Genomic DNA, 24,233 nt, shown 5'->3' with positions numbered 1-24,233 from the left:
GCTTTAGTCTGAATAACACAAGGCAGCCAGTAATAAAGACAGATTTTATTTGGAGAGTGAGGCTGATAAACGTCTGAATAGAGTCAGCTTATATCAAGTCGAAAGACAGTAGTTCTAAAGCCAAACTGTTTGAGTAAGTATAGCGGATTCTTTTTTCCACCCCAACAGGGAAGCAGTTTTATGAAATGCATCCCAGGGACGGGACGCGGAGCAAAGGCAAGTAGCTATTCTTGACAGCCAATGACCACGATGGTGGCAGGAGCAGAGTTGGCAGGAGCAGCAAAAATGAAAGGCTAGACTTTAACCAGATTGACTCTCGATTTAAAACTTTCGTGACTGCAGAGAATCATCTTCTTGGTTCTTTCGGTAAAGTCACGTAGAATGGAAATAATAAAATAATAAAAATAAAACATAATTCTCACGACGTTTCGGCCACAACGCAAGCAGCCGTCCTCAGGTGAAGAACAGGTCTGTCGAGAAGACAGACTCTGTCCTCAGGTGAAGAACAGGTCTGTCGAGAAGACAGACTCTGTCTTCTCGATAGACCTGTTCTTCACCTGAGGACGGCTGCTTGCGTTGTGGCCGAAACGTCGTGAGAATGATTGAAAAATGTTTATTTATTTATTTCCATTCTACGTGACTTTACCGAAAGAACCAAGAAGACAGATTGACTCTATTCCACCGCACAATTCACTGCTGCAGTTCATGTGCCATCCTTGGTTTCTGGAGATTGATCCGGGCCTCTGCAGATGGCGTGGCTGAGTGACCCAAACCCGCCAACTGTAAAAGTATAGTGCCACCAGGGTTGTCACCTCTGGGGTACAAAACAAACCGAGACATGTCACGGGAGGAAGAATATCTCACAATACTGAAAAAAGGGAGAAACCTGACGTGCATGCGTTGTCTTGAGTGGTGTATCATTACGCAACTGACAAAGCCACGACATTCAATGTCCTGAGAAGGCTTAAGAGATTTCCCAGGAGACAGTGGCGTAGTAACGACATTATCAGCTCAGGGGAGTGCGGCAGTCTGTCGGATGGGGCCCCAATATTTTATTTGTCTCGCACGGTCGTACCGAGGCTATATATCGCAAATCATCTTGCCTAATGACGTCTACACATACGTGTTTAGTTCGTTTACACTGTTGTCTAATCGTGATTGTCAAGGGGGCCCCAACTCGTAGCTTTGTCCACCAGGGGGGAGGGCGGTAGGCCAAGGCACCCCCCCCCCCTGCCCCCCTACCACACACTAGTTACCCTCCTGCCTGGACAGCTCCCTCAAAAAACGGGACGATCCCAGAATAAAAATTATAACCCCGGGGAAAGGTGGCAACCCCACATGCGTCACCGGCACACCGGCACACCGAAGAAACTCAGCAGTAGGCGAGGCCGGCGGGCGGTGCCAGGCCCGTGTGCAGGACGAGCATGCCCGGCTGATCGAGCGCGAAGGCCGGCTGCAGGAGACCCTGCAGACGCTGCCGGAAGCTGAAGAGGAGCTGCCCTCGCTCGGCGTCGAAGAACGCCAGCCGCCCCGCGTCAAAGTCGAGCAGCACCCCGATCCGGGCCGGCACGAGAGTCGTGCGGATGTCGGGCGTGCGGCTGGCGTGCAGGAACTCGTACTTGTGCCTGTGGCATCCGTAGATGTGGAGGGGGAGGCGGTGGGAGGAGGTGGTGGTGGTAGTGAGTCATGTAACTTGTGATACTAATGTTTTGTTTTTATACAAATCACAGTTGCTGTCTCCCCCCCTCCCCAACCTTTTCATGTTCTTAAAGATGCTGTTCCTGATCGTTTCCCCTAACAAGGTAGGGCGGTGAGCCCGAATGTCCTCGTTCGTTCCGTAATTATTAAGGGAGCATTATGTCTGGCCTTTTATACGCTAGATGTTGTTGTTTCTCTCTCCTTTTGATGTTACCGCCGTATTGTGGGTTTCTTGAGAAACAATGAACAAAATGCTTACACCACCACTCCCTTGTGCGCTGTTTCGGCCTTCACAGGCACTCACTAATGGGCACTTGCCCCGGCAGTCTGTCAAAGTTATGGGGGGGGGGGGGATATTTTGGGTTAGATCGCGTAAATATAAGTGTCGTTGAACCACCACCACCACCTGACGCAGACAATTAATAAGGTTTGTCACGTAAACAAAAACAGGAAGACTTCTTCACAATTGTGACAAATCGCCTGATCAAGCTGGTGGTGCTCACCAGCGAAACGTCGTATATCAAATTGTAAATGTTGCGGGCTTACTCTCCAACACATCGGTGTGCTGAATCAGTAACTAATTGGCACATTTTGTTAATGTGACAAACCTTAAACATTGGCTGTGTCGAGTGGTGGCTAGTTGAACGACGCATACTTACGCGATCTAACCCAAAACGAACTTTATCACGAATAACATTGGTCGCGAGAGTCTACGTCAAACTATAGGGGACGGGGGGATCTCCATATTTTTCATGTCATGTGTTGCATTGTGGGGCATCACCTGGCAGGCGTGCAGACGAGTCGCATGCACCAGGAGGAGTCGTTCTGGCCCAGCAGGCCGTCGCGCGGCGTGTCGGGGTACGCCACACCGATGCGGTAGCCCTCGCACTCGCCCACGCTCACCTCCCAGTAGTGACGGCCGCGCGACGGAGTCAGCTCCCCAAGCACCGCCATGCACCTGCATGATAGGTACACGTACGTAGGTAGGTAGACATACGGCCCTCTCGTCCAGGGGTGCAACTATGGGGTGGGGGTATGTGTGGCAGCGTTATGCGGCGCATAATAGGAGGCCCAATTAGAATCAACAGATAAATGTGTAGAAAAAGTTAAGAAAATAATAATAAAAACATTCCAACAACTGACCATAAATACCAAAAAACATTGTTACAAATAAAAAAAACGATACTTCTGTAATGACTTCGTGACATCTACTGCTTGGAAAAGGGAAGCACGGGTACAGGCACCACTATAAACATCATCCAATCCCAAAGGGAGAGGTATCTGGGCCAAAGGTAAAGGGGCAGGGCTGGTCTAGATACTCCGGGAACCGGCTCGAAGGTTCCACGATAGGGCGTGGCCGGAGGCGGAGCCTAGCGGCAATATAAGCGGAGGTGGACTCGTGGTCGGTGTGGGGAGCCTTGGGTCCGGACTGCCTTGCTGCTCGCCGTCATCTCTCTCCGGCATTCGGCCGGCATTCGGCCACGTGCAAAACCGGCCCTAGACCTTTGGGGGCCCGAAGCAAAATTTGGTTGGAGGCCCCTTTGATGTATGATTTTTTTTCACCCACTCGCTAGCAGTGACTCTAGGGGGCCCTCTGCTGGCCACGGGGCCCTTTGCAATTGCAAGGGTCGCTTAGTGGCTGGGCCGGCTCTGGCCACGTGGCACATCTCCTGCGAAGTCCCACCACCCTCGCCGGCACGCCGTCAACCAGCGGCGAGGCCGGGAGTGGGCGGACGGAACCACGCTGTGGGATCGACCACGTGTAGTAGCCTGTAGGGATGCTAATATCTACGTGTGTACTCGGAGAAGGAAGAGGATAAGGTGGTGTGCCCGAATGTGAATACCCTCTACACGACGTGTCGCGGAAGCCGCTCATTACACTTCCGAAGAATACACACAGCGTAAAATGTAGTAACGCTACTGGCGTTTGTTACTGAACACCAGGTTTATCTGCTCACTGACATGCGCATGAAAGCAAGACACATGATAACTTAATTGTGAGTATTGTACCTTTACATTTTTTCATCAATAATGTCACTGTGAGACTGTCTTCCTCTGAAACCTAATACACGGTGCAACTAAAATAATAAATATACATAGCTATAGCCTCAAATATGATTGTATGCGGGTTTTAAAAACATCCGTAGCTATTTCAGTAAAAGTGAGTTGGGAGAAACGAGGGGGGGAGGCCCACAGTCGCATCTTGCACCCCGTTGAAGTAGGTCATTGCGTCCCTGCTCTCATCAATCCACTCCCTGGGCGAGGGCCTCTCCACGTGGTGTAGGCCACTGAGGTCATGATTGCCATGCTTCACAAAGCTCGTCAGTATGGGTCAGTGCAGGCAGGAAGTGCATACGAGTTGGAGCGTAACGCACCACAGCAATGGATCTTCCGCACCTCCGATTAGCGCTGTTGGCTACGTACCGTGCGAAAGAAGTTCAACGTACATACATCCATTTCTGCACTCTGCAGACAGGTTAACCCAGCGGAAGTCTATGACAACTGTATTAAGCATTGTGGTCGCCTACCCAAGCACTTCCAACCATGAATCATGTGCTCTAACCACAGCTCCGCGTATTGCAACAAAATGTGGGGGTAACCACCAGAGGTGTGGACTCGAGTCATGTGACTTGGACTCGAGTCAGACGCGAGTCATGAATTTGATGACTTGCGACTCGACTTGGACTTGCATAACAATGACTTTGTCCCACCTATGAGGTGTGGACTCGAGTCATGTGACTTGGACTCGAGTCAGACTCGAGTCATGAATTTGATGACTTGCGACTCGACTTGGACTTGCATAACAATGACTTTGTCCCACCTATGAGATGTGGACTCGAGTCATGTGACTTGGACTCGAGTCAGACTCGAGTCATGAATTTGATGACTTGCGACTCGACTTGGACTTGCATAACAATGACTTTGTCCCACCTATGAGATGTGGACTCGAGTCATGTGACGTGGACTCGAGTCAGACTCGAGTCATGAATTTGATGACTTGCGACTCGACTTGGACTTGCATAACAATGACTTTGTCCCACCTCTGGTAACCATAGCCTGTGCGAGTAACCCTTCACTCCACATATTTCAACTCAGCATTCTTAAAATGGGCTCAGCATGTAACAATTCATCAAAATTCAGGTGCTCGATTGTAGTTTGTACTGTCTGTACTGCCTCACCTGTAGTGTATTTCTCATCTGCATTGAATCGCCGGCACTGTCTATCACATCTGTACCATCTCGTCTGTTTGTGTCCGTGTTATTTGTACCCTCTCCCATTCATTCTGACCCATTCGTCTAAATGACATAATCTGCATAAACGTTGCATCACTTCAAAATAATATATTCTTAAGTATGTATGTTAAACTTCTTTCACACCGTACGTAGCCAACCGTGATAATCGGCGGTGCAGGGGAAGAACAATACACTGAACAAAAAAAGCAGTTCTAAAGAAATGAGATTTCAATCTAGATGATTGAAAAGTGTATAGCTCCAGTGGCTTCCTAATATCGGAAGGAAGAGCGTTCCAGACAACAACAGAAGCGCATCTAAAAGCGCGCGACGCAGTGATCGTTTTACCATCTTTGTTCAATGACTAGCCAAAAGCCAATGCATGAATCATGAGTGTAATAAATCGGTTTTAATCAATTAATTTATAAATACTTAACACATTCCTGCGGAGGGAGCTGGTAGGAATGTTGGGTTGCTCGGTCAATAGCCAGGGTCAACGGAGGCGTGGTATATTCCGCAAATATTCCCGACTGTGAGGGCGGGCACAAGCCGGCGTGAGTAGGTTAAACGTTGAGTTTTATAAGGGCACCACGGGGTGACCAGCCCCTCCCCACCCAGCCCCACCCCTCCCACCCCCACCCAGCCCCACCCTCCCCACTAGCCCCTCCCCACCCAGCCCCTCCCCACCCAGCCCCTCCCCACCCAGTCCCTCCCCACCCAGCCCCTCCCTGCACGACGGACACAATAATCCCCTGTGGGCTGGTGTAACCAGGAGGTTCCTACCAGTACTAATTGTAACAGAGATACCTCTACCCAACTGAGGCCTGGCCAAGCTGAGGCCTGGCCAAGCTGAGGCCTGGCCAAGCTGAGGCCTGGCCAAGCTGAGGCCTGGCCAAGCTAAGGCCCTTGCTAGGGTGCGGCCTCCTCACCTGGAGAATCGGTTTGGGTTGGGGTCCAGGTACTCATCCTCTCGCCCGTCATACTCGATGACAGCTCCATCCTCGGAGATGATTAGTCTTGGGTGAGCGGACTCCTTCCTCAGCAGGAATTGGGTCCCTGCATGGCCAGAAGTAGTGGGATGTCCCTGTTAAAGCAGTTTCCGAACAATGCTGTTTGCACAAGTCAGTGGGTCAGGTATCAGTTAATGGCAGACTGCACCTCTGAGATCAAGTCATTATTGATCATGATTATTGCATGAGATGAACCGTATGGAATTTTGTGATGTCAGAATTATATTCATCATCATCATGGATGAAGGCCTCCATAATCTGTCACCACCTCTCATGATCTTTCAATGTCACAATCCATCCAGCACCTACACACGGACTGATTTCATCACTCCATCTCCCCGGTCTCAGTCGTGCTCCAGGCTTTGACTGCCACTCCTCTCTCGTGACGTGTTCTGCTCAAGCCAACTTACGTTTCTTAATAGTTTGGATTATGTTCATAACCTACATATGTTCTCTAATCCTCTTGTTCATATTTCTGTGTTGCAACGTAATGCATCTCTCCATGCTGCTTTGCACAATTTTCAGTTTATGTTTGTATTTGTTTGTTATAAATGCCCATGTTTCTGAACCATATGTCATCATAGCATATAGTACACGCTGATTACAAAAAAATAACACATTCTACTGGAATTATCACATTTAGCAGAGTGTCGTGTCAGGAAAACGGCATGACAAAGATGACACCACAGAACCAGGAGTCACTGCAACAGGCCTCTCTTACCAAACTATTTAATCCTCTGAAAAGAGTGTTGTGCCACTTGCCAATGATCTAATATACTTTAGAAGATGTAGCCATCAGAGCTGGGCTGGGTCAAACTGATTGAAGGACTAAATGCACATGATGGCGATTGGGTTGAGCCCATGAATGTACTGCACTCGCAAACTTATTTCACAATCTCACGCGGCTGTGTGTTTCAAATAAATTTTCTCAGAAGTACTGGCTCAGTGCATATAGACCACGAGCTCCCTGAGCCTCCCACCTTAATCCCATGGATCAATATGTACCAGATTACATGTCTGTTGAATCGAGCTCCGATAGACTGCACTTTCTAAAACGTCTTGATCTGCTCTGTGGACCCATCATGATAAGCGGTGCCGAAGACCTGGCCTCGCATCGCTCATAAGCCTTAAAAAAGCCAGACCTTAAACCGTGGCGTAACATCCAATCAGGGCTTACCCACAACAGAGACAGAGGTGCAAACATCCTCGCGAGCGGACGGAGACACTCTCCCTCGTCAAGGAGTCACTCTGACGAGGGGTGGCAGCTCTACTACCCCTCTATCGGTGCCGCAGATCGGAAGGAGATGGGCCTCGCAGATAGGCTGTCACGCCGTGCGCTCGGGGGGGGGGGGCTCGGTGTTGGGATGAGCATATGGAGTGAGCGTGGGGGCGGCTGGCGTTGGTGCTGGGTGCTCGAAGGGCATCTTCACTCCATTCTAGATTTGAAGCTTTCGTGACTGCAAGGATTCATATTCTTAGGTTTTAAGCCTCACCTTACCATATTAATAAAAAGTGTGCCGTACTTGGCCCTTCCCCTCTTCAACTATTATATATACGGAGTGGTAGCTCTTGTAATCTCTCATTTACTTAATACAGCTGTCGTGGCTGTGACGGTTCCACCTGAAGACGGAAGCTTGTGTTGCCTCCGAAACGTCGTGATTTTTATTTTATTTTACTTTTATTAATTTTAATTTTTTTTCACCCACGTGACTTTACCGAAAAAAACCTAAGAATAGGCATCTTCACTCTCGGTGCAACTCCGTAACCCACAAAGGTGGCTGTGGCTGTGTGCGTGAGTCTGCGTGTTGGTGGAGTCGGTGAGCGCATAAGCGCCAGATGCAGGGGGGGGGGTGGTTTATAGCCGAATGTGGAACATGTCACCAGGCTGCCAATAACGGTGATCGGTACATCCCGTCAACCGCACGCACTCATCTCAAAATAGACAATGCTGTGAGTCTTCGTTTCCATCCCTGACGACCCATCGCATGGAAGGGCCTCGTGTCAACACTGCCAAAGTAACACAGTGCACGGCGGAGACAGAATGCAGAGGCCTAGATCAAGATCAGACACCACTTATAACTGATCTTATCCCCAAGATCAGACACCACTTATAACTGATCTTATCCCCAAGATCAGACACCACTTATAACTGATCTTATCCCCAAGATCAGACACCACTTATAACTGATCTTATCCCCAAGATCAGACACCACTTATAACTGATCTTATCCCCAAGATCAGACACCACTTATAACTGATCTTATCCCCAAGATCAGACACCACTTATAACTGATCTTATCCCCCAGTTAGGAATCAAACCCAGATTGTTGGGATCATTGCAGAGTGTGTGTTAACCAATACTCCCTTCCTGCAACACACGAGACTTACATGCACGGATCGCAGCGGTGTGCACTTTCTAAAAAAAACACACTTCACGAGTAAACGTGACAACACGGATAAACCTCAAGTGCCAGAGATGCTAGCGTTAAGAAAAATATTTGAGCGCAGACGACAAAGCCCGATACGTTTCCAACTAATCCCGTTATCGGACACAGCCAGGTTGAGCGCTACCAAGCAGAGTGGAAGTCGCTTCATGGCAGTGGTCAACACAAGAGGAGCTCCCTGCTCCCGAGTGAGACGCACGGATGAACCTAAGCACAAGACTCACCCCCGCAAGCATCACATCAGCATCCCCTGCCAGCGTGCTGTTGGCATGCCCTTCAAGCCCGGCACTGAGGTGTCATCTTCACTCCCTTTACGTGTTATTATTTCTCCCCTCAACGTCTGTCTGCGAAGCATCGCGCTGCATTACGCAGACGTGTTCAAAGATGACTCCGTGCCTCGATTCCCCTCTGCCACTGCAAAGAGGCTCGTGTCAAAACAATTAATAACGGTCAGTATTCCAGACCGTTGCAGAAGCTGGGGGTGATTCCACTGGCCTCTGACTCCACTGGGTCACATGGGCAAACCTGTCAACCCCTTATCAGTGCCCGCTACCTTATTACAGACCTTATTGGTCACCCCGTGCCCTTATAAATCTCAAAGTTAATCCTACAAATTCGCATCACAAGGGAGAAACAGAAACAAATAGGCATTCTTTTTTTAGCCCGTATTGAAACGGCTGTACGCCGTACGGACCTGAAAACTCAATTCCCCTGTACAAGAATATGGCTAAACCGTATGTGTTGACAGGTATGCATGGGGTGGTTAAAAACAATATATATGTTTTAAAGAGCATTCATCCAAGCAGCCATGCATGAGTGCTGAGTCGCATGGTGGGTCATGTTGCCAATCCCTGTGGTCCATGTCTATACTTTAGTGGTTGTCTGTGCGGGGTTTGTGAATGATGAGATCTTGACACCCAAGCTGCAGGCCTACGAGTTGAACAGTAGATGGCGATGCTGCAAGTTGGCTGCTTACCTATCCGCAAATACGGTATGATTAGGGTTTATCCCATTATTAAATGTAGGTTTTTCCAAGCACCTCGGGTTACTTCGCAAATGTAGAAAACTTCATATATAACTGGCCAAACATCAAAATGCAGGACTTTTTTTATTCGAATCGGTCCTGGGCCTCCCCTAGGTCGACTCAGACTAAATTGAGTAGCTGGGGCAATGTGTGGACATGGCCACTTGAGAGACAAAGGCGGCCGGGCGCGGTGTTGGCCACTCCCTCGTGTGCCGTGCCGGCCTTCATAGGTGCTCGCCAACAGCACTTGCCCCAACAGTCTGTTTAGGCTATATGGGGGATGTTTGTCTTTGTGTATCACTCACCACTGAAGTTATCCATGGCCGGGGGAATCGAACTCAAGTTTCACAGGTTCTCAGCAGAGTGCGGTAACGACATCGCCGTCACTCCACCCCATTCCAAATTGTGTGTTTCAAATACATTACAGAGCCATTTATCTGTGATCTGTACCGTAACATTTGTTCTGTATGTACGTATGTTGAACTTTCGCACCATACATAGTTCCACGTGCTAATCGTAGGTGCGGGGGAAGGACAACAAACTAAACACAAAACGCATTTCTAAACAAATGAGTTTTCAATCTAGATTATTTTAAAGTGCATAGCTCCAGTGGCTACTTCAAATCGGAAGAGCGTTCCAGACGGCCGCAGAAGCTCCATTTGAAAACGCGTGATGCGGTGACTGTCTTTGTTCAATGGCTTAGCGTGATGGTTTATGCCCCTTACCAACAATCGGCAGATTCTGCCTTTCCACCAACACGGGAAGGAGGCTCCTAATAGTCACGTACCTTTGGTTCGGATGAGGACTGGCTCGGACCTTTGGCTGGGCCCCGCCGAGTTTACCGCACGTACGTACAGGGCATACGTCTGCCCCGGCTGCAGCCTCACGACCCACTCGCAGTCCCGGATGCCCGAGATGCACCTGCGTGAAAGGTGGCACGGGAAACACATCGTGGGAAGAGGAATATATCCCACGATAGCGGGAGAGGGGAGGACTACGTGTAAATGCATTGTCTACAGTGGTGCATTGTTGTGATGTAACAGAAGAGAAACAGGACTTTTCATGTCCTGGGAAGAATTACAGATTTACTAGGATGGCGCACTCAAAAAGGGAACGATCTTGGGAATATCAGAACAGGTAGCAACATGAGCGTTTCTCCAGAGTCTGCTTATCCCCATTCCTTTAATATAGTGGTCTGAATCCTGCCTTTATCATCAGATGATTGCCAATTTGGAGACCTTAACCATCTGTGAAACAATGCGTATGATTACAAGTTACATCCCTTTATCAATATACTCCTGGATGAAGGCCTCCCAACGCAATTTTTTTTGGTGATGGGTGGTTTGTTCAACCGTACCTCCAAAAGGGTTTAAGATTCACTTACACTTTTTGCATGAACCAGTTTTAAATAAAACACCAACTTCATCGAGGCAGAGTCATCATGAGCAATGCTTTGAAAAACAAATCATTTTATCTTGAGTTGAACGTGTGAACTGATTTGTCAACTCGGTTGTACTAATTGGATTGAAAATGACATTTCCAAAGGGTTACTAATGAGGCGCTCCTGGTTAAAGATAAAACAAATAAACACAAGAGAACCAACAAAGGGAGCAGCAGCAGCATGTCACCGTGGCCAAGCGTGTGGCAGCATCCTGCACTGGCCCAGATAGGCACAACTGCGGAGGTTTGCACTGCTGCACTGTACAGGGTGGCCCAGATGTCTTGTGACCCCCCAATTAATTGACCCCTGACATTCCTTGGCTTATTCATTTCTGTTTTCACACCCATTGGTAAACAACATTGTTAAGTTTTAGAGAATCAAATGGGGGGGGGGGGGGGGGGTCACAAGACATCTGGAACACTTTGTGCATCTCTCCAGTGTCCAACGTTTTGCTCCACGTGCTGGAAGCTTCATTTTCACGACTTCAGTCTCTGAAGAGGCTCCAAATGTCGGACATCACGCTTCTCCAAACGACTGCTGGGCTTTTTTCGATTTAAAGCTTTCGTGACTGCAGGGATTCATCTTCTTGGTTCTTTCGGTAAAGTCACGTAGAAGGGAAGTAATAAAAGAATACAAATTTTTACATAATAAAATACAATTCTCACGACGTTTCGGCCACAACGCAAGCACGCTGTCTTTCCGACAGCCCTGTTATTCACCTGAGGACGGCTGCTTGCGTTGTGGCCGAAACGTCGTGAGAATTGTATTTTATTATGTTTTATTTTTATTATTTTATTATTTCCCTTCTACGTGACTTTACCAAAAGAACCAAGAAGATGAACTGCTGGGCTATAGCGATACGCTGCCCTCCTTGGCTCCCCTCTGTTTATTTCATTTTATTTACCAGTTAAGGCCTACGGAGCTATATAGCTTCTTTATTCAGAAGCGACCTGGCCACAGATGAGAGCTCAGCAGAGTGGCTTATCGTGTGGAGGGAATAAACAAAAGGACCAAGAGAAAAATCCACGCGACCACGGGGAGAGAGACATAAAAACTCCAAATATACAACAGTTGTCAGGATCAGGATCGAACCCACGACCTCCTCCATACCAGGCGAGGCAGTTCAACACGTACGCACGTTGAACTTCTTTCGCACCGTACGTAGCCAACCGTGCTAATCTTACTCTTAGGTTTTTTCGGTAAAGTCACGTAGGTAAAACATTAAAATTAATAAAAGTAAAAAAAATAAAAATCACGACGTTTCGGAGGCAACACAAGCTTCCGCCTTCAGGTGGAACCGTCACAGCCACGACAGCTGTATCAAGTAAATGAGAGATTACAAGAGCTACCACTCCGTATATATAATGGTTGGAGAGGGGGAAGGGCCAAGTACGGCACACTTTTTATTAATATGGTAAGGTGAGGCTTAAGAGGCTGAGCCTTTGTTATGGAGAGGTACGGTTTGTGACTAAGCCTGGCCTACATAACAATAGTGTGAAAAAAGAAACAAACTAAACATGGTTAAACAAGCCTGGCTGTCTATCAATAACCTGTAATAGTTGTCTGTCAAATAAGATGGTCCAAATAAGTGTAGTTAAATCTTTTTTGCATGGTTAATCACATCTTTCCAATGGTTGGCTACGTACGGTGCGGCGCTCACCCGAAGCAAGACAGAATCGGAGAGAGCCACCGGACAGGCTCACCTGGTGATGTGGCTCTCGGAGGTGTCGTCGTCCACGTCTCCTTCCGCCTGCATGCAGTGCTCCAGCGAGTACGACTCCACAGCCGTCACGTTGCCCGAGTCCCAGCGGATCGTGGCTGCGTCCATGCACGCCGTGCACTCCTCGACCAGGATGACCGGCGGCTCGGGCACTGTGGGGAGGAATCCGGGCTAAAATGAGCGCACGTGACAGTTTCAATTTGATATCGTTTGACCGGGCGAGAACTCAAAGAGAACTACACGTACGCGCGCGCCTCCGATTAGCACGATTGGCTACGTACGGTGCGGATGAAGTTCAACGTACATACGTCGTGAATGGAAATTAAAGGCAACTATGTGTTCATGGCTATGACGCCCCCTTGTGTGGTGTCTTAAGTGCTCGCTCACAGCACTTGCCAAAGTAATCTATGCAGGCCGAAAGGAAGACCTTTCTTTTTTGGGAGTGTAGATGCGTAAGTGGTTTATTTATAAGTTGCAGAGTTCGGCTGCATTGATGTTCTACGGGGTGTGGGGTTGAATGCACATGTGCATGCATGAGAGTTTATGTAGGGTAATGGATGTGAGTGTGAGCGTGCGTGCGTGTGAGTTTGCAAATGAATGTGTGCCGAGTTGAGCTTGATGGGCATGTTTGCGTCTTGATACTTGTGTGTTGCTATGGATGATATCACTCCTAAGGGGTTTATTTGGGTAACAGACTGCTCATTAGATATTCATTCACATTTTCAAATGCAACCATTAAAACACCATCCTCTCAAATGTGCCATTTTACCTTCAATGACCATTCACACGTTATGCCGAGCAAAACAACAACTGTACGGCATAAAAATTACCCATGTAAATCTCATCACAGTAAAAAAAAATCATGTTTTGACATGGAACATGTAACATCGCAGTGTATGCTGCCACCTAGTGTGATATTTGGCAAAACAAAACAAAGGAAATGAAACTGCAAACATTACTCAACAGAGTAAATCGGCGCTGCGGAGACAATGGCGGCAGGGCGTGCACCTGGCCACACAGCCCGCTCGTGTGCCATGCCGGTCTTCATAGATGGTCGCCAACAGCACTTGCCCCAACAGTCTGCATGGCTATACGGGGGATCTTTGTAATTGCTGACCTCGTCAGGGAACATAAACCATCACAGTCATCCTCGCAGCGACTTTTGGCTAACCATCGAACAAAGATGGTCACCGCATGGAGCGCTTTCAAACGCGCTTCTGCGGCCGTCTGGAGCGCTCTTCTGATTTTAAGTAGCCACTGGAGCTATGCACTTTCAAATCTGGATTGAAAACACGTTTCTTTAGAGTAGCTTGTTGTGTTTAGTTTGTTGTCCTTCCCTCGCACCTCCGATTAGCACGGTTGGCCACGTACGTTGCGAAAGAAGTTCAACATACATACATGCACACAATTGTAGAGGTGCCCTCACCGGTGCAGTAGGTGACGCAGTCGCTGGGTGGGCTGGCTCCTGCTGTGTTGACGGCCGATACCCAGAAGACGTAGAAGGTGTTGGGCTCCAGGTCCTCGATGAGGCAGGAGTCCTCCCGTGCCTCCTGCCTCACGTTCACTGCGCACGCCAACCACAGTCCACACACGGCAGCGAGATCGCGCGCAGAGACGTGTACTCCAAAAAAATATTGAAACAACAAAAATTTTGTACCATGTAAGGCTCATTGAGCTACATAGCTCTTTTTTTCAGAAGCGACCTGGCCACAAACGATAGCGCAACCAAGTGGCTTATCGTATGGAACTTTAAAGCAGCCAAATACTCATGTTGATCCTAAACGTGGAGGGAAAAACCGGAGCTCCCGGAGAAAAATCCACTCGACCACCGGGAGAACATGCAAACTCCAAATATACAGTCATCAGGGTCAGGACCGGGCTCTTGACTTCCTCCACACCACGCGAGGTAGTTAACATCTCGCCACCGTGGCTCCTGTACGCACACTTCGCCCCGCCACGGTTTACCCAGTTGCACAAAAAACGAGAGGGCCGGGACCAAGACGCCGCGGGAGGTCGACGCGGGCGACCCACCCGTGTCGGTGTCCTCGCACTGGAAGTCGTCCTCCGCCAGGTAGAAGACATTGTAGTGGTCCACGGTGTCGTCCGGCTCCGCCGTCCACTGCACCAGCACGGAGCTGGTGGTGGCTCCGGCCGGCTCCTGGGGCCGGATCGTGGGCGGGGACGGCACTGCAAGGAACGGCCAACCGTGTTTGGCAGGTGCGTGGGGTTAGTGGGGGAAGGCGTGGAGGGCAGATTGGACCCGGTGGCATTGCGGGTTGGAGGGCCAGGCGAGCGATTTGGAAGGGTTCAATTCCCGGCCGAGGGCATTGAATCAGCCTGTCATTGATTTTATTTATTTTTTTACTTATTTTTTATTTCACCAGGTAAGGCCCACTGAGCTATATAGCTCTTTTTCAGAAGCAATCGGCCCGCAAAGAATGGCTCAACAAAGTGGTTTATCACGTGGAAATCTATAGCAGCCAAATACTCTAAACGCATGTTGATTCTAAATGTGGAGAGAAAACCCGGAGAGAAATCCACGTGACCACGAGGAGAGAGACATGCAAACTCCAAATATACAGGCATCAGGGTCGGGATCGAACCTACGACCTCCTGTATCCCGGGTGAGGTAGTTAACATCTCGATGAATTGAGTGCCACGTTAAGTCAACAATGGTTGTCCTATGCAAAGACTGGTCCTGGCATAAGAATGTGGAATTTAGACCACTAATTCAGCGATATCAACAAAGGTGAGTGCCGCCCGATTGCGCATTTGAGAGGGGAGGCATTTTGACTCAACTTGTGATTTGCATTGTTGGTGGTTGATGGGACAATTCTGGCTGGGGAAGTTCTCGGCTTTAAAGTCGCTGATGGAAAACATATTAATATGTGGAGCACTAGGCCAGATAGATATGTCCCATTCACCACCATGTTACTTGTGGCCACTGTTCAATGATGCAAGGTATTTAATGATAAATATTAAAGATTTGTGACATGTATCGAGGGTCATTGATTTTAGCGTGGAGGTTATCCTGGTTGTGACACTGCATTTTGCATAATTTATGTACTCCTCTGGGATCTACTAAAATCCAAATGCCTCATTATGCGGCCCATAAGCAAACACAGTGCATTTGCTCTGTGCAAAGCACGTGGTAATCATTAGCAATTACAGAATAATTTTTCCGCTGTTCTATGCCAAGACACATCAAAGGTCTTCTCGTAAAACAAATTTTTATTTATTTTTATCACTAAGTGTTTACCACCTGTGTTTCTTAAGGCGACAATGTGGAAGCTTGGTATTGCAGAGACATACTGAGCGTGAAAATGTCACTGACACATCTCTGTACATGTATACTACTGTAACGGCTGGGAGGTGCTTCCACGTGTCAATAAATCTCCACTCGTGTGCGCTACCTGACATTTTCTAACCTTTACTGACTGCAAAGTAAACAGAAGCTGCTCCACCACTCTGCCAATCATAGAAAGACTCCCTCCACTAAAATCACCATGACAATTTGGTTCGATTTTGCCACAAAAACCCTGTGCATTTGTTTACTGCTCACCTATACCTTATTATCCCAGATATTAAAAATAGATATAATAATGTATTTGTAATTTTAAAACATCTTTCTCGAATTTAGATTTAAAGCTTTCGTGACTGTAGGGATTCATCTTCTTGGTTCTTTCGGTAAAGTCACGTAGAAAGGAAATAATAAAATAATGAAAATAAAACATAATAAAATAATTCTCACGACGTTTCGGCCACAACGCAAGCAGCCGTCGGCCACAACGCAAGCAGGACGGCTGCTTGCGTTGTGGCCGAAACGTCGTGAGAATTATTTAATTATGTTTTATTTTTATTATTTTATTATTTCCCTTCTACGTGACTTTACCGAAAGAACCAGGAAGATCTTTCTCGAAGTTAATAATAACAAAAGAAAAAGTAATAAATTGCTCACAACGCTGCTGGTCACAACATTCTATAGCGGGTATTTTTGGCCTACTCTTCAACGCTGCAAGAGGTGGAAGTGCCCACACTTAACCTCACCACATGCGACCTGACATTGACAGTGGCATATCCACAGTTAGTGAGTGGACAAAGATGGGCGGTGGGAATTAAGAGGTTTGCCCATTGTTGCAAATTACGCTCAGAGAGATCGAATTGGTGGCCACTGGGATTGCAAGGCCAGTGTGCTCACCGTGGCGACATCTAGCAACTACAAAGCCACGTTAATTAAGTCGGCATTTCCGAGGCACACTAAAGCCAGTAATATTGTTTCATTATACAATCATACTCGGCAGAGAGAAAACTATTTCTGAGCAGAACGCTTATGAGTCACTCAATTTTACAAGATAACCTCTACTAAAACCGATATACAGTGTTGTATATTTTTTTCATTTGTGAGCAGCCTGACATGAGTAAAGCTTTCATCTTGCTCCGTGCTTGAAGATGGAAATGGATATCCCCCCACGTAAGATTGCGGAGTTGTCTGGTTGTGAACACAGTGATTGGACCTCTTGAATTTAATGAGCACGAGTCCTCACCGCTCACGCAGCTGCTCTCATCCAGAATGATTTTCTCGTGAGACAGGTCTGGCATCGCGTTCTGGAACTCTGCTGATGCGCTCGGCTGAAACTCATCGACTTGTCCTTCTGTTAATGCAAGATCCAGCCTGCAAACAACCACCAAAGTCAGTTTAACACGTAGGCTTTCGCGACCAATTATTCATAAACAACGTAAATTGTAAATGTTGTGGTTTCACGCTTCAACACACCGGTGGGCTAAAGCAGTGAACTATTTGTCTTTTGTCAACGTGACACTTTTTTTGCTGATTGGCCGTGTCGGGTGGTGGAGGGTTACGACACATTTATAAATAACGCGATCTGAACCCAAAAACGTTGATTATGAACCACCACAGTGTCACCAGTCACGTGAGGAACATTCCCATTTGTGCTCTTATGGCACATTTATTGCCGTTCATATAATTACAATTGTGATAATGATCAGTCGGCGTTGATGATGCCGTGTGCCAAAAGCAATATCCTGCGGGCAATAAAACAATATAGGAGATATAGAGACTTTAGCCCTAAAGTACAGTTGGTATAACGCACCTGAACATAAATTACCATCATCCTTTATTCAGCATCATTTCTAGCAATGAATAAATCATTTACACATGCACTTGCACAGGTGTGAAAGCATTTATACAATCTTCTGGAAAATCCTTCAAAATGGTATGAAATATATTTCTCAAGTCTTATACTTATCAGGTGTGTAATGATGCATGGATTATTTTGCTCACGATGCATGCATTGAAAGAATCGATGATTTACAATGTACGCAAATTGTCTGCAAATTATATGTTCACGTTAAATTCATATTCATGTAGCAAGCACGACTATACAAATGAGATACGACGAGAAACAGGACAAATAAAAGAGAAAATGAGCTAAAAGAAAAATATTCTTGAATTGAATGGATCAAATGAATCGTTGCTGGGGTGAATCATGACGTGCTTACTTATTTCTATGCTACATGTCAATGGGCCAGGGACTAAAATCTTGTTCAATTTGTTTACCACACAACAGAAGGTTTTCCTCTTTCATTTAAAAATAGAATATCAGAACAATTCCCACACAATTTTTGCGGTAATGAAAAAAAATCAGAGGTCGGCAAACCACCAAAACCAACTCACTGCCCTATGCATAACCGCTGGTTAGTAGCAGATGGGATGGTGGTTGTGTCTCTGGAATAGGGATACGTTGATTAGAACACGATGGTAATAGCGCACACTCATTTACACTCGTTATGTCACCCTTAATATTAATATCAACGCACATGTTTCGGATTAGCTCACAGCCAGGCACATTGAAGAGCCTCAACGTTAGACAGGTTGCTGTGAGTTTTTACTCAAAACTTTGACCCCTATTTATCGCATGCGGGGATGTATGGCAAGTAACGTTACACTTAAGACTTTTTTTAATTGCAAACTCTGTTTCCCAATTGCTAGACATGTAGTAAACTGAAAAATGCAATGCACGAAGCAGACATAAGAAAGGATCTTTGTTGCCAGGACTCGTTATGCGCTCATAATCACTTAATATAAATGCAGCACGACGGGCTTGAAGCGTGATGCACGGACGGTCCTGCCGCTTTAAATTGAATGAAATTAAAGGATGAAGAGGGCTCTGCCAAGGGGCCTTATATTTTTAATTGATCTCCCAGTGGTTGCGTCAAATACGATCGGGGATGCGTGCACCTCGCGTGGTTTACGGTCAAAGCGTGCACGAGGGTGACGCAGGAGCCGAAGAAGCAAACGGAATTATAACCACTAGGATGCTTCGTGTGCAGGGGTTCTTTAGGCCTATCAACGTACTATCCAGTTTCATCATTAGACCTCCTTTGCCGGTACCAAAATATAATAATAGGGGTTTTCCCCTTTTTTCTGGCAACAAACTGAAACCTTTTTTACAAGGATTCATGTCTGCATTAACCACAATACTTGCAGTCAAAATGCAAACAAAAACACGCTATGATAATATATGCATTGTCCTTGAAACTGATTTGAGAAAGAAAGCCGTCCCTTTCTTTAAGAAAGAAAGCCGTCCCTGTGTGTGGACCAATCAGTTTCAAGGACAATGCATATATTATCATAGTGTGTTTTTGCTTGCATTTTGACTGCAAGTATTGTGGTTAATGCAGACATGAATCCTCGTAAAAAGGTTTCAGTTTTGTTGCCAGAAAAAGGGGAAAACCCCTATTATTATCGTACTTTCCAGTGTTTCTATGTTTTAACGAGATGGCAATAATTGACCATATGCATAGCATGCACATGCGCCGCTTTCAAAATAAATACCGTTACCTGGCTTTCAGATCTTCTGCAGACTTTAGGACACCCAGAAAGGTTTCAAATACACAAGGGGACAAAACAATGGGTTAATTCAACATTGTTTACGAAAAACCCAACATCGTTTATTGCAAAATTATAACGATCGCGTTCGTGTGGCGAAGGCAGATCTGCTCTCAGTGTCTCACAATGCTGTCAACAACACAATTACTGCGCTTTATGGTAATGATATGATGCCATATGCTACAGGATTTGCCTGCTCTGAAACTGCGCGTGATGCCTTATTTACAAAACATCACGTTGCAAAGCACAGGATGTAAAGTGTAATTTAAATCGCAAATGTTCTCACAATTCTGTAGTATCACAGCGTATCGTGGTTAGTTTACCAAGCGTAATTAACAATCTTACGAGTTCCCACTCTCTCTCTGTTTTTCTGCGAAGGAAATCCTGACGTTAGCTCGACGTTCACTGAGCATTTTTTGAAGAAGCAAGGACATTTCCCACGCTAACACACGACTATGAACGCACACTCTTAAGTTTAATTGCAAGCAACGCAACGCGCCCACACAAACTCCGCGACGGGCACAACAATCACCAAGTGTTCTTGGTTCTTTCGGTAAAGTCACGTAGAAGGGAAGTAATAAAATAATAAAAATAAATCATAATAAAATAATTCTCACAACGTTTCGGCCACAACGCAAGCAGCCGTCCTCAGGTTGGGTGACAATCCATTCTTCACCTGAGGACGGCTGCTTGCGTTGTGGCCGAAACGTCGTGAGAATTATTTTATTATGTTTTATTTTTTATTATTTTATTACTTCCTTTCTACGTGATTTTACCGAAAGAACCAAGAAGATGAATCCCTGCAGTCACGAAAGCTTTAAATCGAAATCACCAAGTGCTTGTTCGCACCATTGCTGGCCCAAGGATCTGCACTAGATGAAACTGAGAGCCTCTGGGGGGTTAATTGGCTCACTTTTCCACGCTGGCTACACACCTACTTAAGTTACATTTAATTATATTCCATATTTCAACTTAATTATTTTGTAATTGTACTATGATCGGTGTGAAAATAACCTGCCCAGTCCCGACTTATCCTGCACGGAATTTAATAGTTGACGTTGATTTAACATCGATTAATGTTTGCGCAATGTTTTCAATTTCTCCGTGAAGCCACAGCGATAAAACGGTAGCGGGAGCATATTCTTAGGTTTTTTTTCGGTAAAGTCACGTAGGTAAAAAATTAAAATTTAAATTAATAAAAGTAAAATAAAAAATAAAATAAAAATCACGACGTTTCGGAGGCAACACAAGCCTCCGTCTTCAGGTGGAACCGTCACAGCACAATAGCTATTTTTATTTTACTTTTATTAATTTTAATTTTTTACCTACGTGACTTTACCAAAAAAAACCTAAGAATACGAATCCTTGCAGTCACAAAAAAGCTTCAAATCTAGGCAGCGGGAGCACCAGGCCATAAAATCGAAGTTTCGCTCACCACGAGGAAGCCCAGGCGGTCGGCGACGGGATCCAGCGCCTGCGCCTCTGCGATGAGAGCGCGCGTGCTCTCGAGGCTGCACCTGCACAGCACCAGCTGTTCGTAGAGCGCCTCCAGCTTGGCCTTCTTCTCCTCCTCTAGGGGCACGCACAGCTCGGCGTAGCGGTCCGACAGCACCCTCATGAGCGTGTCGAACTCCTCCTGCATCGCCTGCTCCTGCTCGCTGAAGTTCTCCTGCGACGCAGAGACGCGCCCCCCCCCCACCATCACCGCCGGCCCGGGCCACCACGGGTTGTCGTTTGGAAGGAGTGACACCGTTTTTGAAACATGTGACGGTCAAAGGAAGCGGACTCGCTTGTGACTAACAGGACGGGGCAACGTGTCTCACCGTGACTTAAGACGAGGCGGATACATCTCGCTGTGAACTGAAATAAGTCAACTGGAACAAGTCAAACTCCTACCAAACAGATGGGACTGGCAAAGCTGCACGTTATATGCACTGTGTATGGCTGGCCACAAGAATGCGGCATTTCTTCTACTGAGGGCCACCAACAGAGAGGAGCAATATCCGATGCTTATTTGAACACGAATATTATTTGACGTCGTCCCCCCCTCTCCCCTGCCAAAAGCTTTATTTACAGCTCTTAGGTTTTTCGGTAAAGTCACGTAGGTTATAAAGTAATAATAATAAAATAATAGAAATAATAATAGAAATAAAATAATAAATCACGACGTTTCGGAGGCAACACAAGTCTCCATCATCAGGTGGGACCGTCAAATTTAGCTGTGACGGTCCCACCTGATGACGGAGACTTGTGTTGCCTCCGAAACGTCGTGATTTATTATTTTATTTCTATCATTATTTCTATTATTTTTTACCTACGTGACTTTACCGACAAACCTAAGAGTATGAATCCTTGCAGTCTCGAAAGCTTCAAATCTAGAATTCATTTACAGCCTTTATTTATTACGAAGAAAGAACCCAGGTACCTATGGAAAATCAATTAAAACTTTAACAAAGAGGGATGCGAAGTGGAGCTCAAGATAAATGCAAGAAAGAAAAATTACTTCAGCTGGATGAGGATAAAAAAAAAATCTGAAATAAAGCAGTCTACAAAAGCAGGATACAGTCATTTCGTCAAATTGACTTTGATCATAATAAGCAACACACCAAGGTGCTTTCAAAAAGAAGATGTTTGTTAATCAAGTGCATTACTGCTCTGACGTTGATCAGAAGCAGGGTCATGCACAAATAAAATGGAACAGAGGCTGCAAAGTTCACAAAGAAGCATGGGGGAGATGCATGCTTGGAACAACACTCACAGACAGAAATAGGAACATGGAACGGGGAAAACATGCTGATTAAGGAGATAATGTTAACGGTTCAGGAAAGTAATTGGGCTGAGGTAGGACACATCGATTATAAGTGATTATGTCCAAAGAACAAGACTGCTGACAGAAACGGAACCAAAGGAGGAAACATGCTGCAGAGGATGACCATGGTGGAAATAGAGTAGTGAGATCAGCTGATGTGAAGGAGTGCCATGGATTGTGGCATCATGAGACTCCCATGGGGAGGTCTTCGTCCAGCAGTGGCAAGTGGTGAAGAGCCAACTGATATATTTAAACAATTTCTAAAATTAACCTCCCTTAATAGGTCATGGGCGTAGAATGGACGAACTCACACTGCCCGGGTGGGAGTTTTGTCCGCCCAAAATAGATCCATGACAGCCGTGCTCATGCACTGCACACGAAGCACGCGTGTTTATATGATGGGACCATGACCACCGGTCAGTTGTTTATTCAAAGCGTGGAAAGTCATTTATAATAAGGCCCGCAGAATAATTTGGCAACTTAACGTACAGTTTATCGAGCACTCCAGTTTCAAGGTTTAATGCCGAACATCGCTGATTTTCTTTGACATTTCATAACGCTGGGTGTGGTGGCTCATGTCTGAAATCCAACATTGAATTTGTGAAACTCCCAGACCTGCTGGACTATGCGATTGCCAGGAGATGGCAGTACAGCAAATAGATTGTGAACTTATCTCTGGGAACATTTGAGTGATGCATTAATCTGTATGTACTGTTAGTTGGTCAACAGGTAGTTCGTTAAAGTCAGTTAAAGTTTAGGCACTCCAACCTCTGTCAAGACATTTAGCCAGCGTGGCAGAGTAGGCCAAAACACATGTTTGAGTTGCCTCTAGTGGTAGCGTGAGCAAGTCACTGACAGTACAATCGTGTGTGTAAAAATGTGCAAAAGAATCTAGGCAGAGGGAAATTCACAATCTTTTTTAGAACTTCCAACAACAGAGCCATGCATTGCATTGGGGGGGAAACACCTTGAAAGTGACGTCACAATATTTCACATTGCTGCAGCTACTTTAAGGACCTTTAATTACAGCAACCTTTAAATGGCATTTTAGGCAGACGGTTTGGTGCGATTCTGTGCCAATCTGCCAAATGAGCAGAGGTGTGGACTCGAGTCATGTGACTTGGACTCGAGTCAGACTCGAGTCATGAATTTGATGACTTGCGACTCGACTTGGACTTGCATAACAATGACTTTGTCCCACCTATGAGATGTGGACTCGAGTCATGTGACTTGGACTCGAGTCAGACTCGAGTCATGAATTTGATGACTTGCGACTCGACTTGGACTTGCATAACAATGACTTTGTCCCACCTATGAGATGTGGACTCGAGTCATGTGACTTGGACTCGAGTCAGACTCGAGTCATGAATTTGATGACTTGCGACTCGACTTGGACTTGCATAACAATGACTTTGTCCCACCTCTGCAAATGAGCACTTACAGCGCTGAATAGCCAAATAACGGGCAGTATTGCGTGTATGTTGAACTTCTTTCGCATTGTACGAAGCTGACCGTGCTAATTGGAGGTGCAAATGTTTCATGCAACTTACTGCTGGCTGTGCTGCGACCATTAACTCGCTGGACTTGAGAACCTCCGTATTATCTTAAAGTAAATGCTCTTTCATAGTCCACAAAAGCCAGTCATAAAGGTATCTGATATTATTCAACAGTATCTTCTGTATGGTCAGTGATAGAAAAAAACGTAAAAAAAACTGTCATTTGCGAATAATTTATGTATTTACTGGGTTAAGGTTAGGTCAGCATGAATTGAAATCCAACAGAGAACGTACTAATACTGCGTTGTTATAGCAGTGACTTTGCCATTTCATAGCAACGAAAGTACTTGCCTCTAAGGAATCTGAGATCTCATACAGCAGTTTCTGAAGGTCCACGACATCATTGCTCCGTTCCATGAGGATCTTGGTGTTTTCCTTCAGCACCGCCTGG

General features: G+C 46.2%; 1 protein-coding gene across 1 annotated transcript in view; it reads right to left on the bottom strand.

The window, feature by feature from the left end:
• Positions 1–579: 579 nt before the first annotated feature.
• Positions 580–24,233, bottom strand: part of LOC144722155 (uncharacterized) — a 31,293-nt gene continuing 7,639 nt past the window's right edge. The window contains exons 3-13 of the mRNA XM_078600329.1: positions 24,134–24,229; positions 20,913–21,146; positions 19,430–19,452; positions 17,112–17,239; positions 14,599–14,754; positions 13,994–14,131; positions 12,551–12,719; positions 10,194–10,327; positions 5,858–5,984; positions 2,480–2,656; positions 580–1,625 (exon numbers count right to left, since the gene is read on the bottom strand). Of these exons, the coding sequence (XP_078456455.1) occupies positions 1,373–1,625; positions 2,480–2,656; positions 5,858–5,984; positions 10,194–10,327; positions 12,551–12,719; positions 13,994–14,131; positions 14,599–14,754; positions 17,112–17,239; positions 19,430–19,452; positions 20,913–21,146; positions 24,134–24,229 (1,635 nt within the window). The 3' untranslated portion in view covers positions 580–1,372. The remainder of the gene's footprint in view (positions 1,626–2,479; positions 2,657–5,857; positions 5,985–10,193; positions 10,328–12,550; positions 12,720–13,993; positions 14,132–14,598; positions 14,755–17,111; positions 17,240–19,429; positions 19,453–20,912; positions 21,147–24,133; positions 24,230–24,233) is intronic.

This window comes from Lampetra planeri, chromosome 13, assembly GCF_965212315.1.
Source record: "Lampetra planeri chromosome 13, kcLamPlan1.2.h2, whole genome shotgun sequence".
NCBI classification, from domain to species: domain Eukaryota; kingdom Metazoa; phylum Chordata; class Hyperoartia; order Petromyzontiformes; family Petromyzontidae; genus Lampetra; species Lampetra planeri.
The sequence above is the reverse complement of the archived record's forward strand: the minus strand, read 5'-3'. Positions and strand labels throughout refer to the sequence as shown.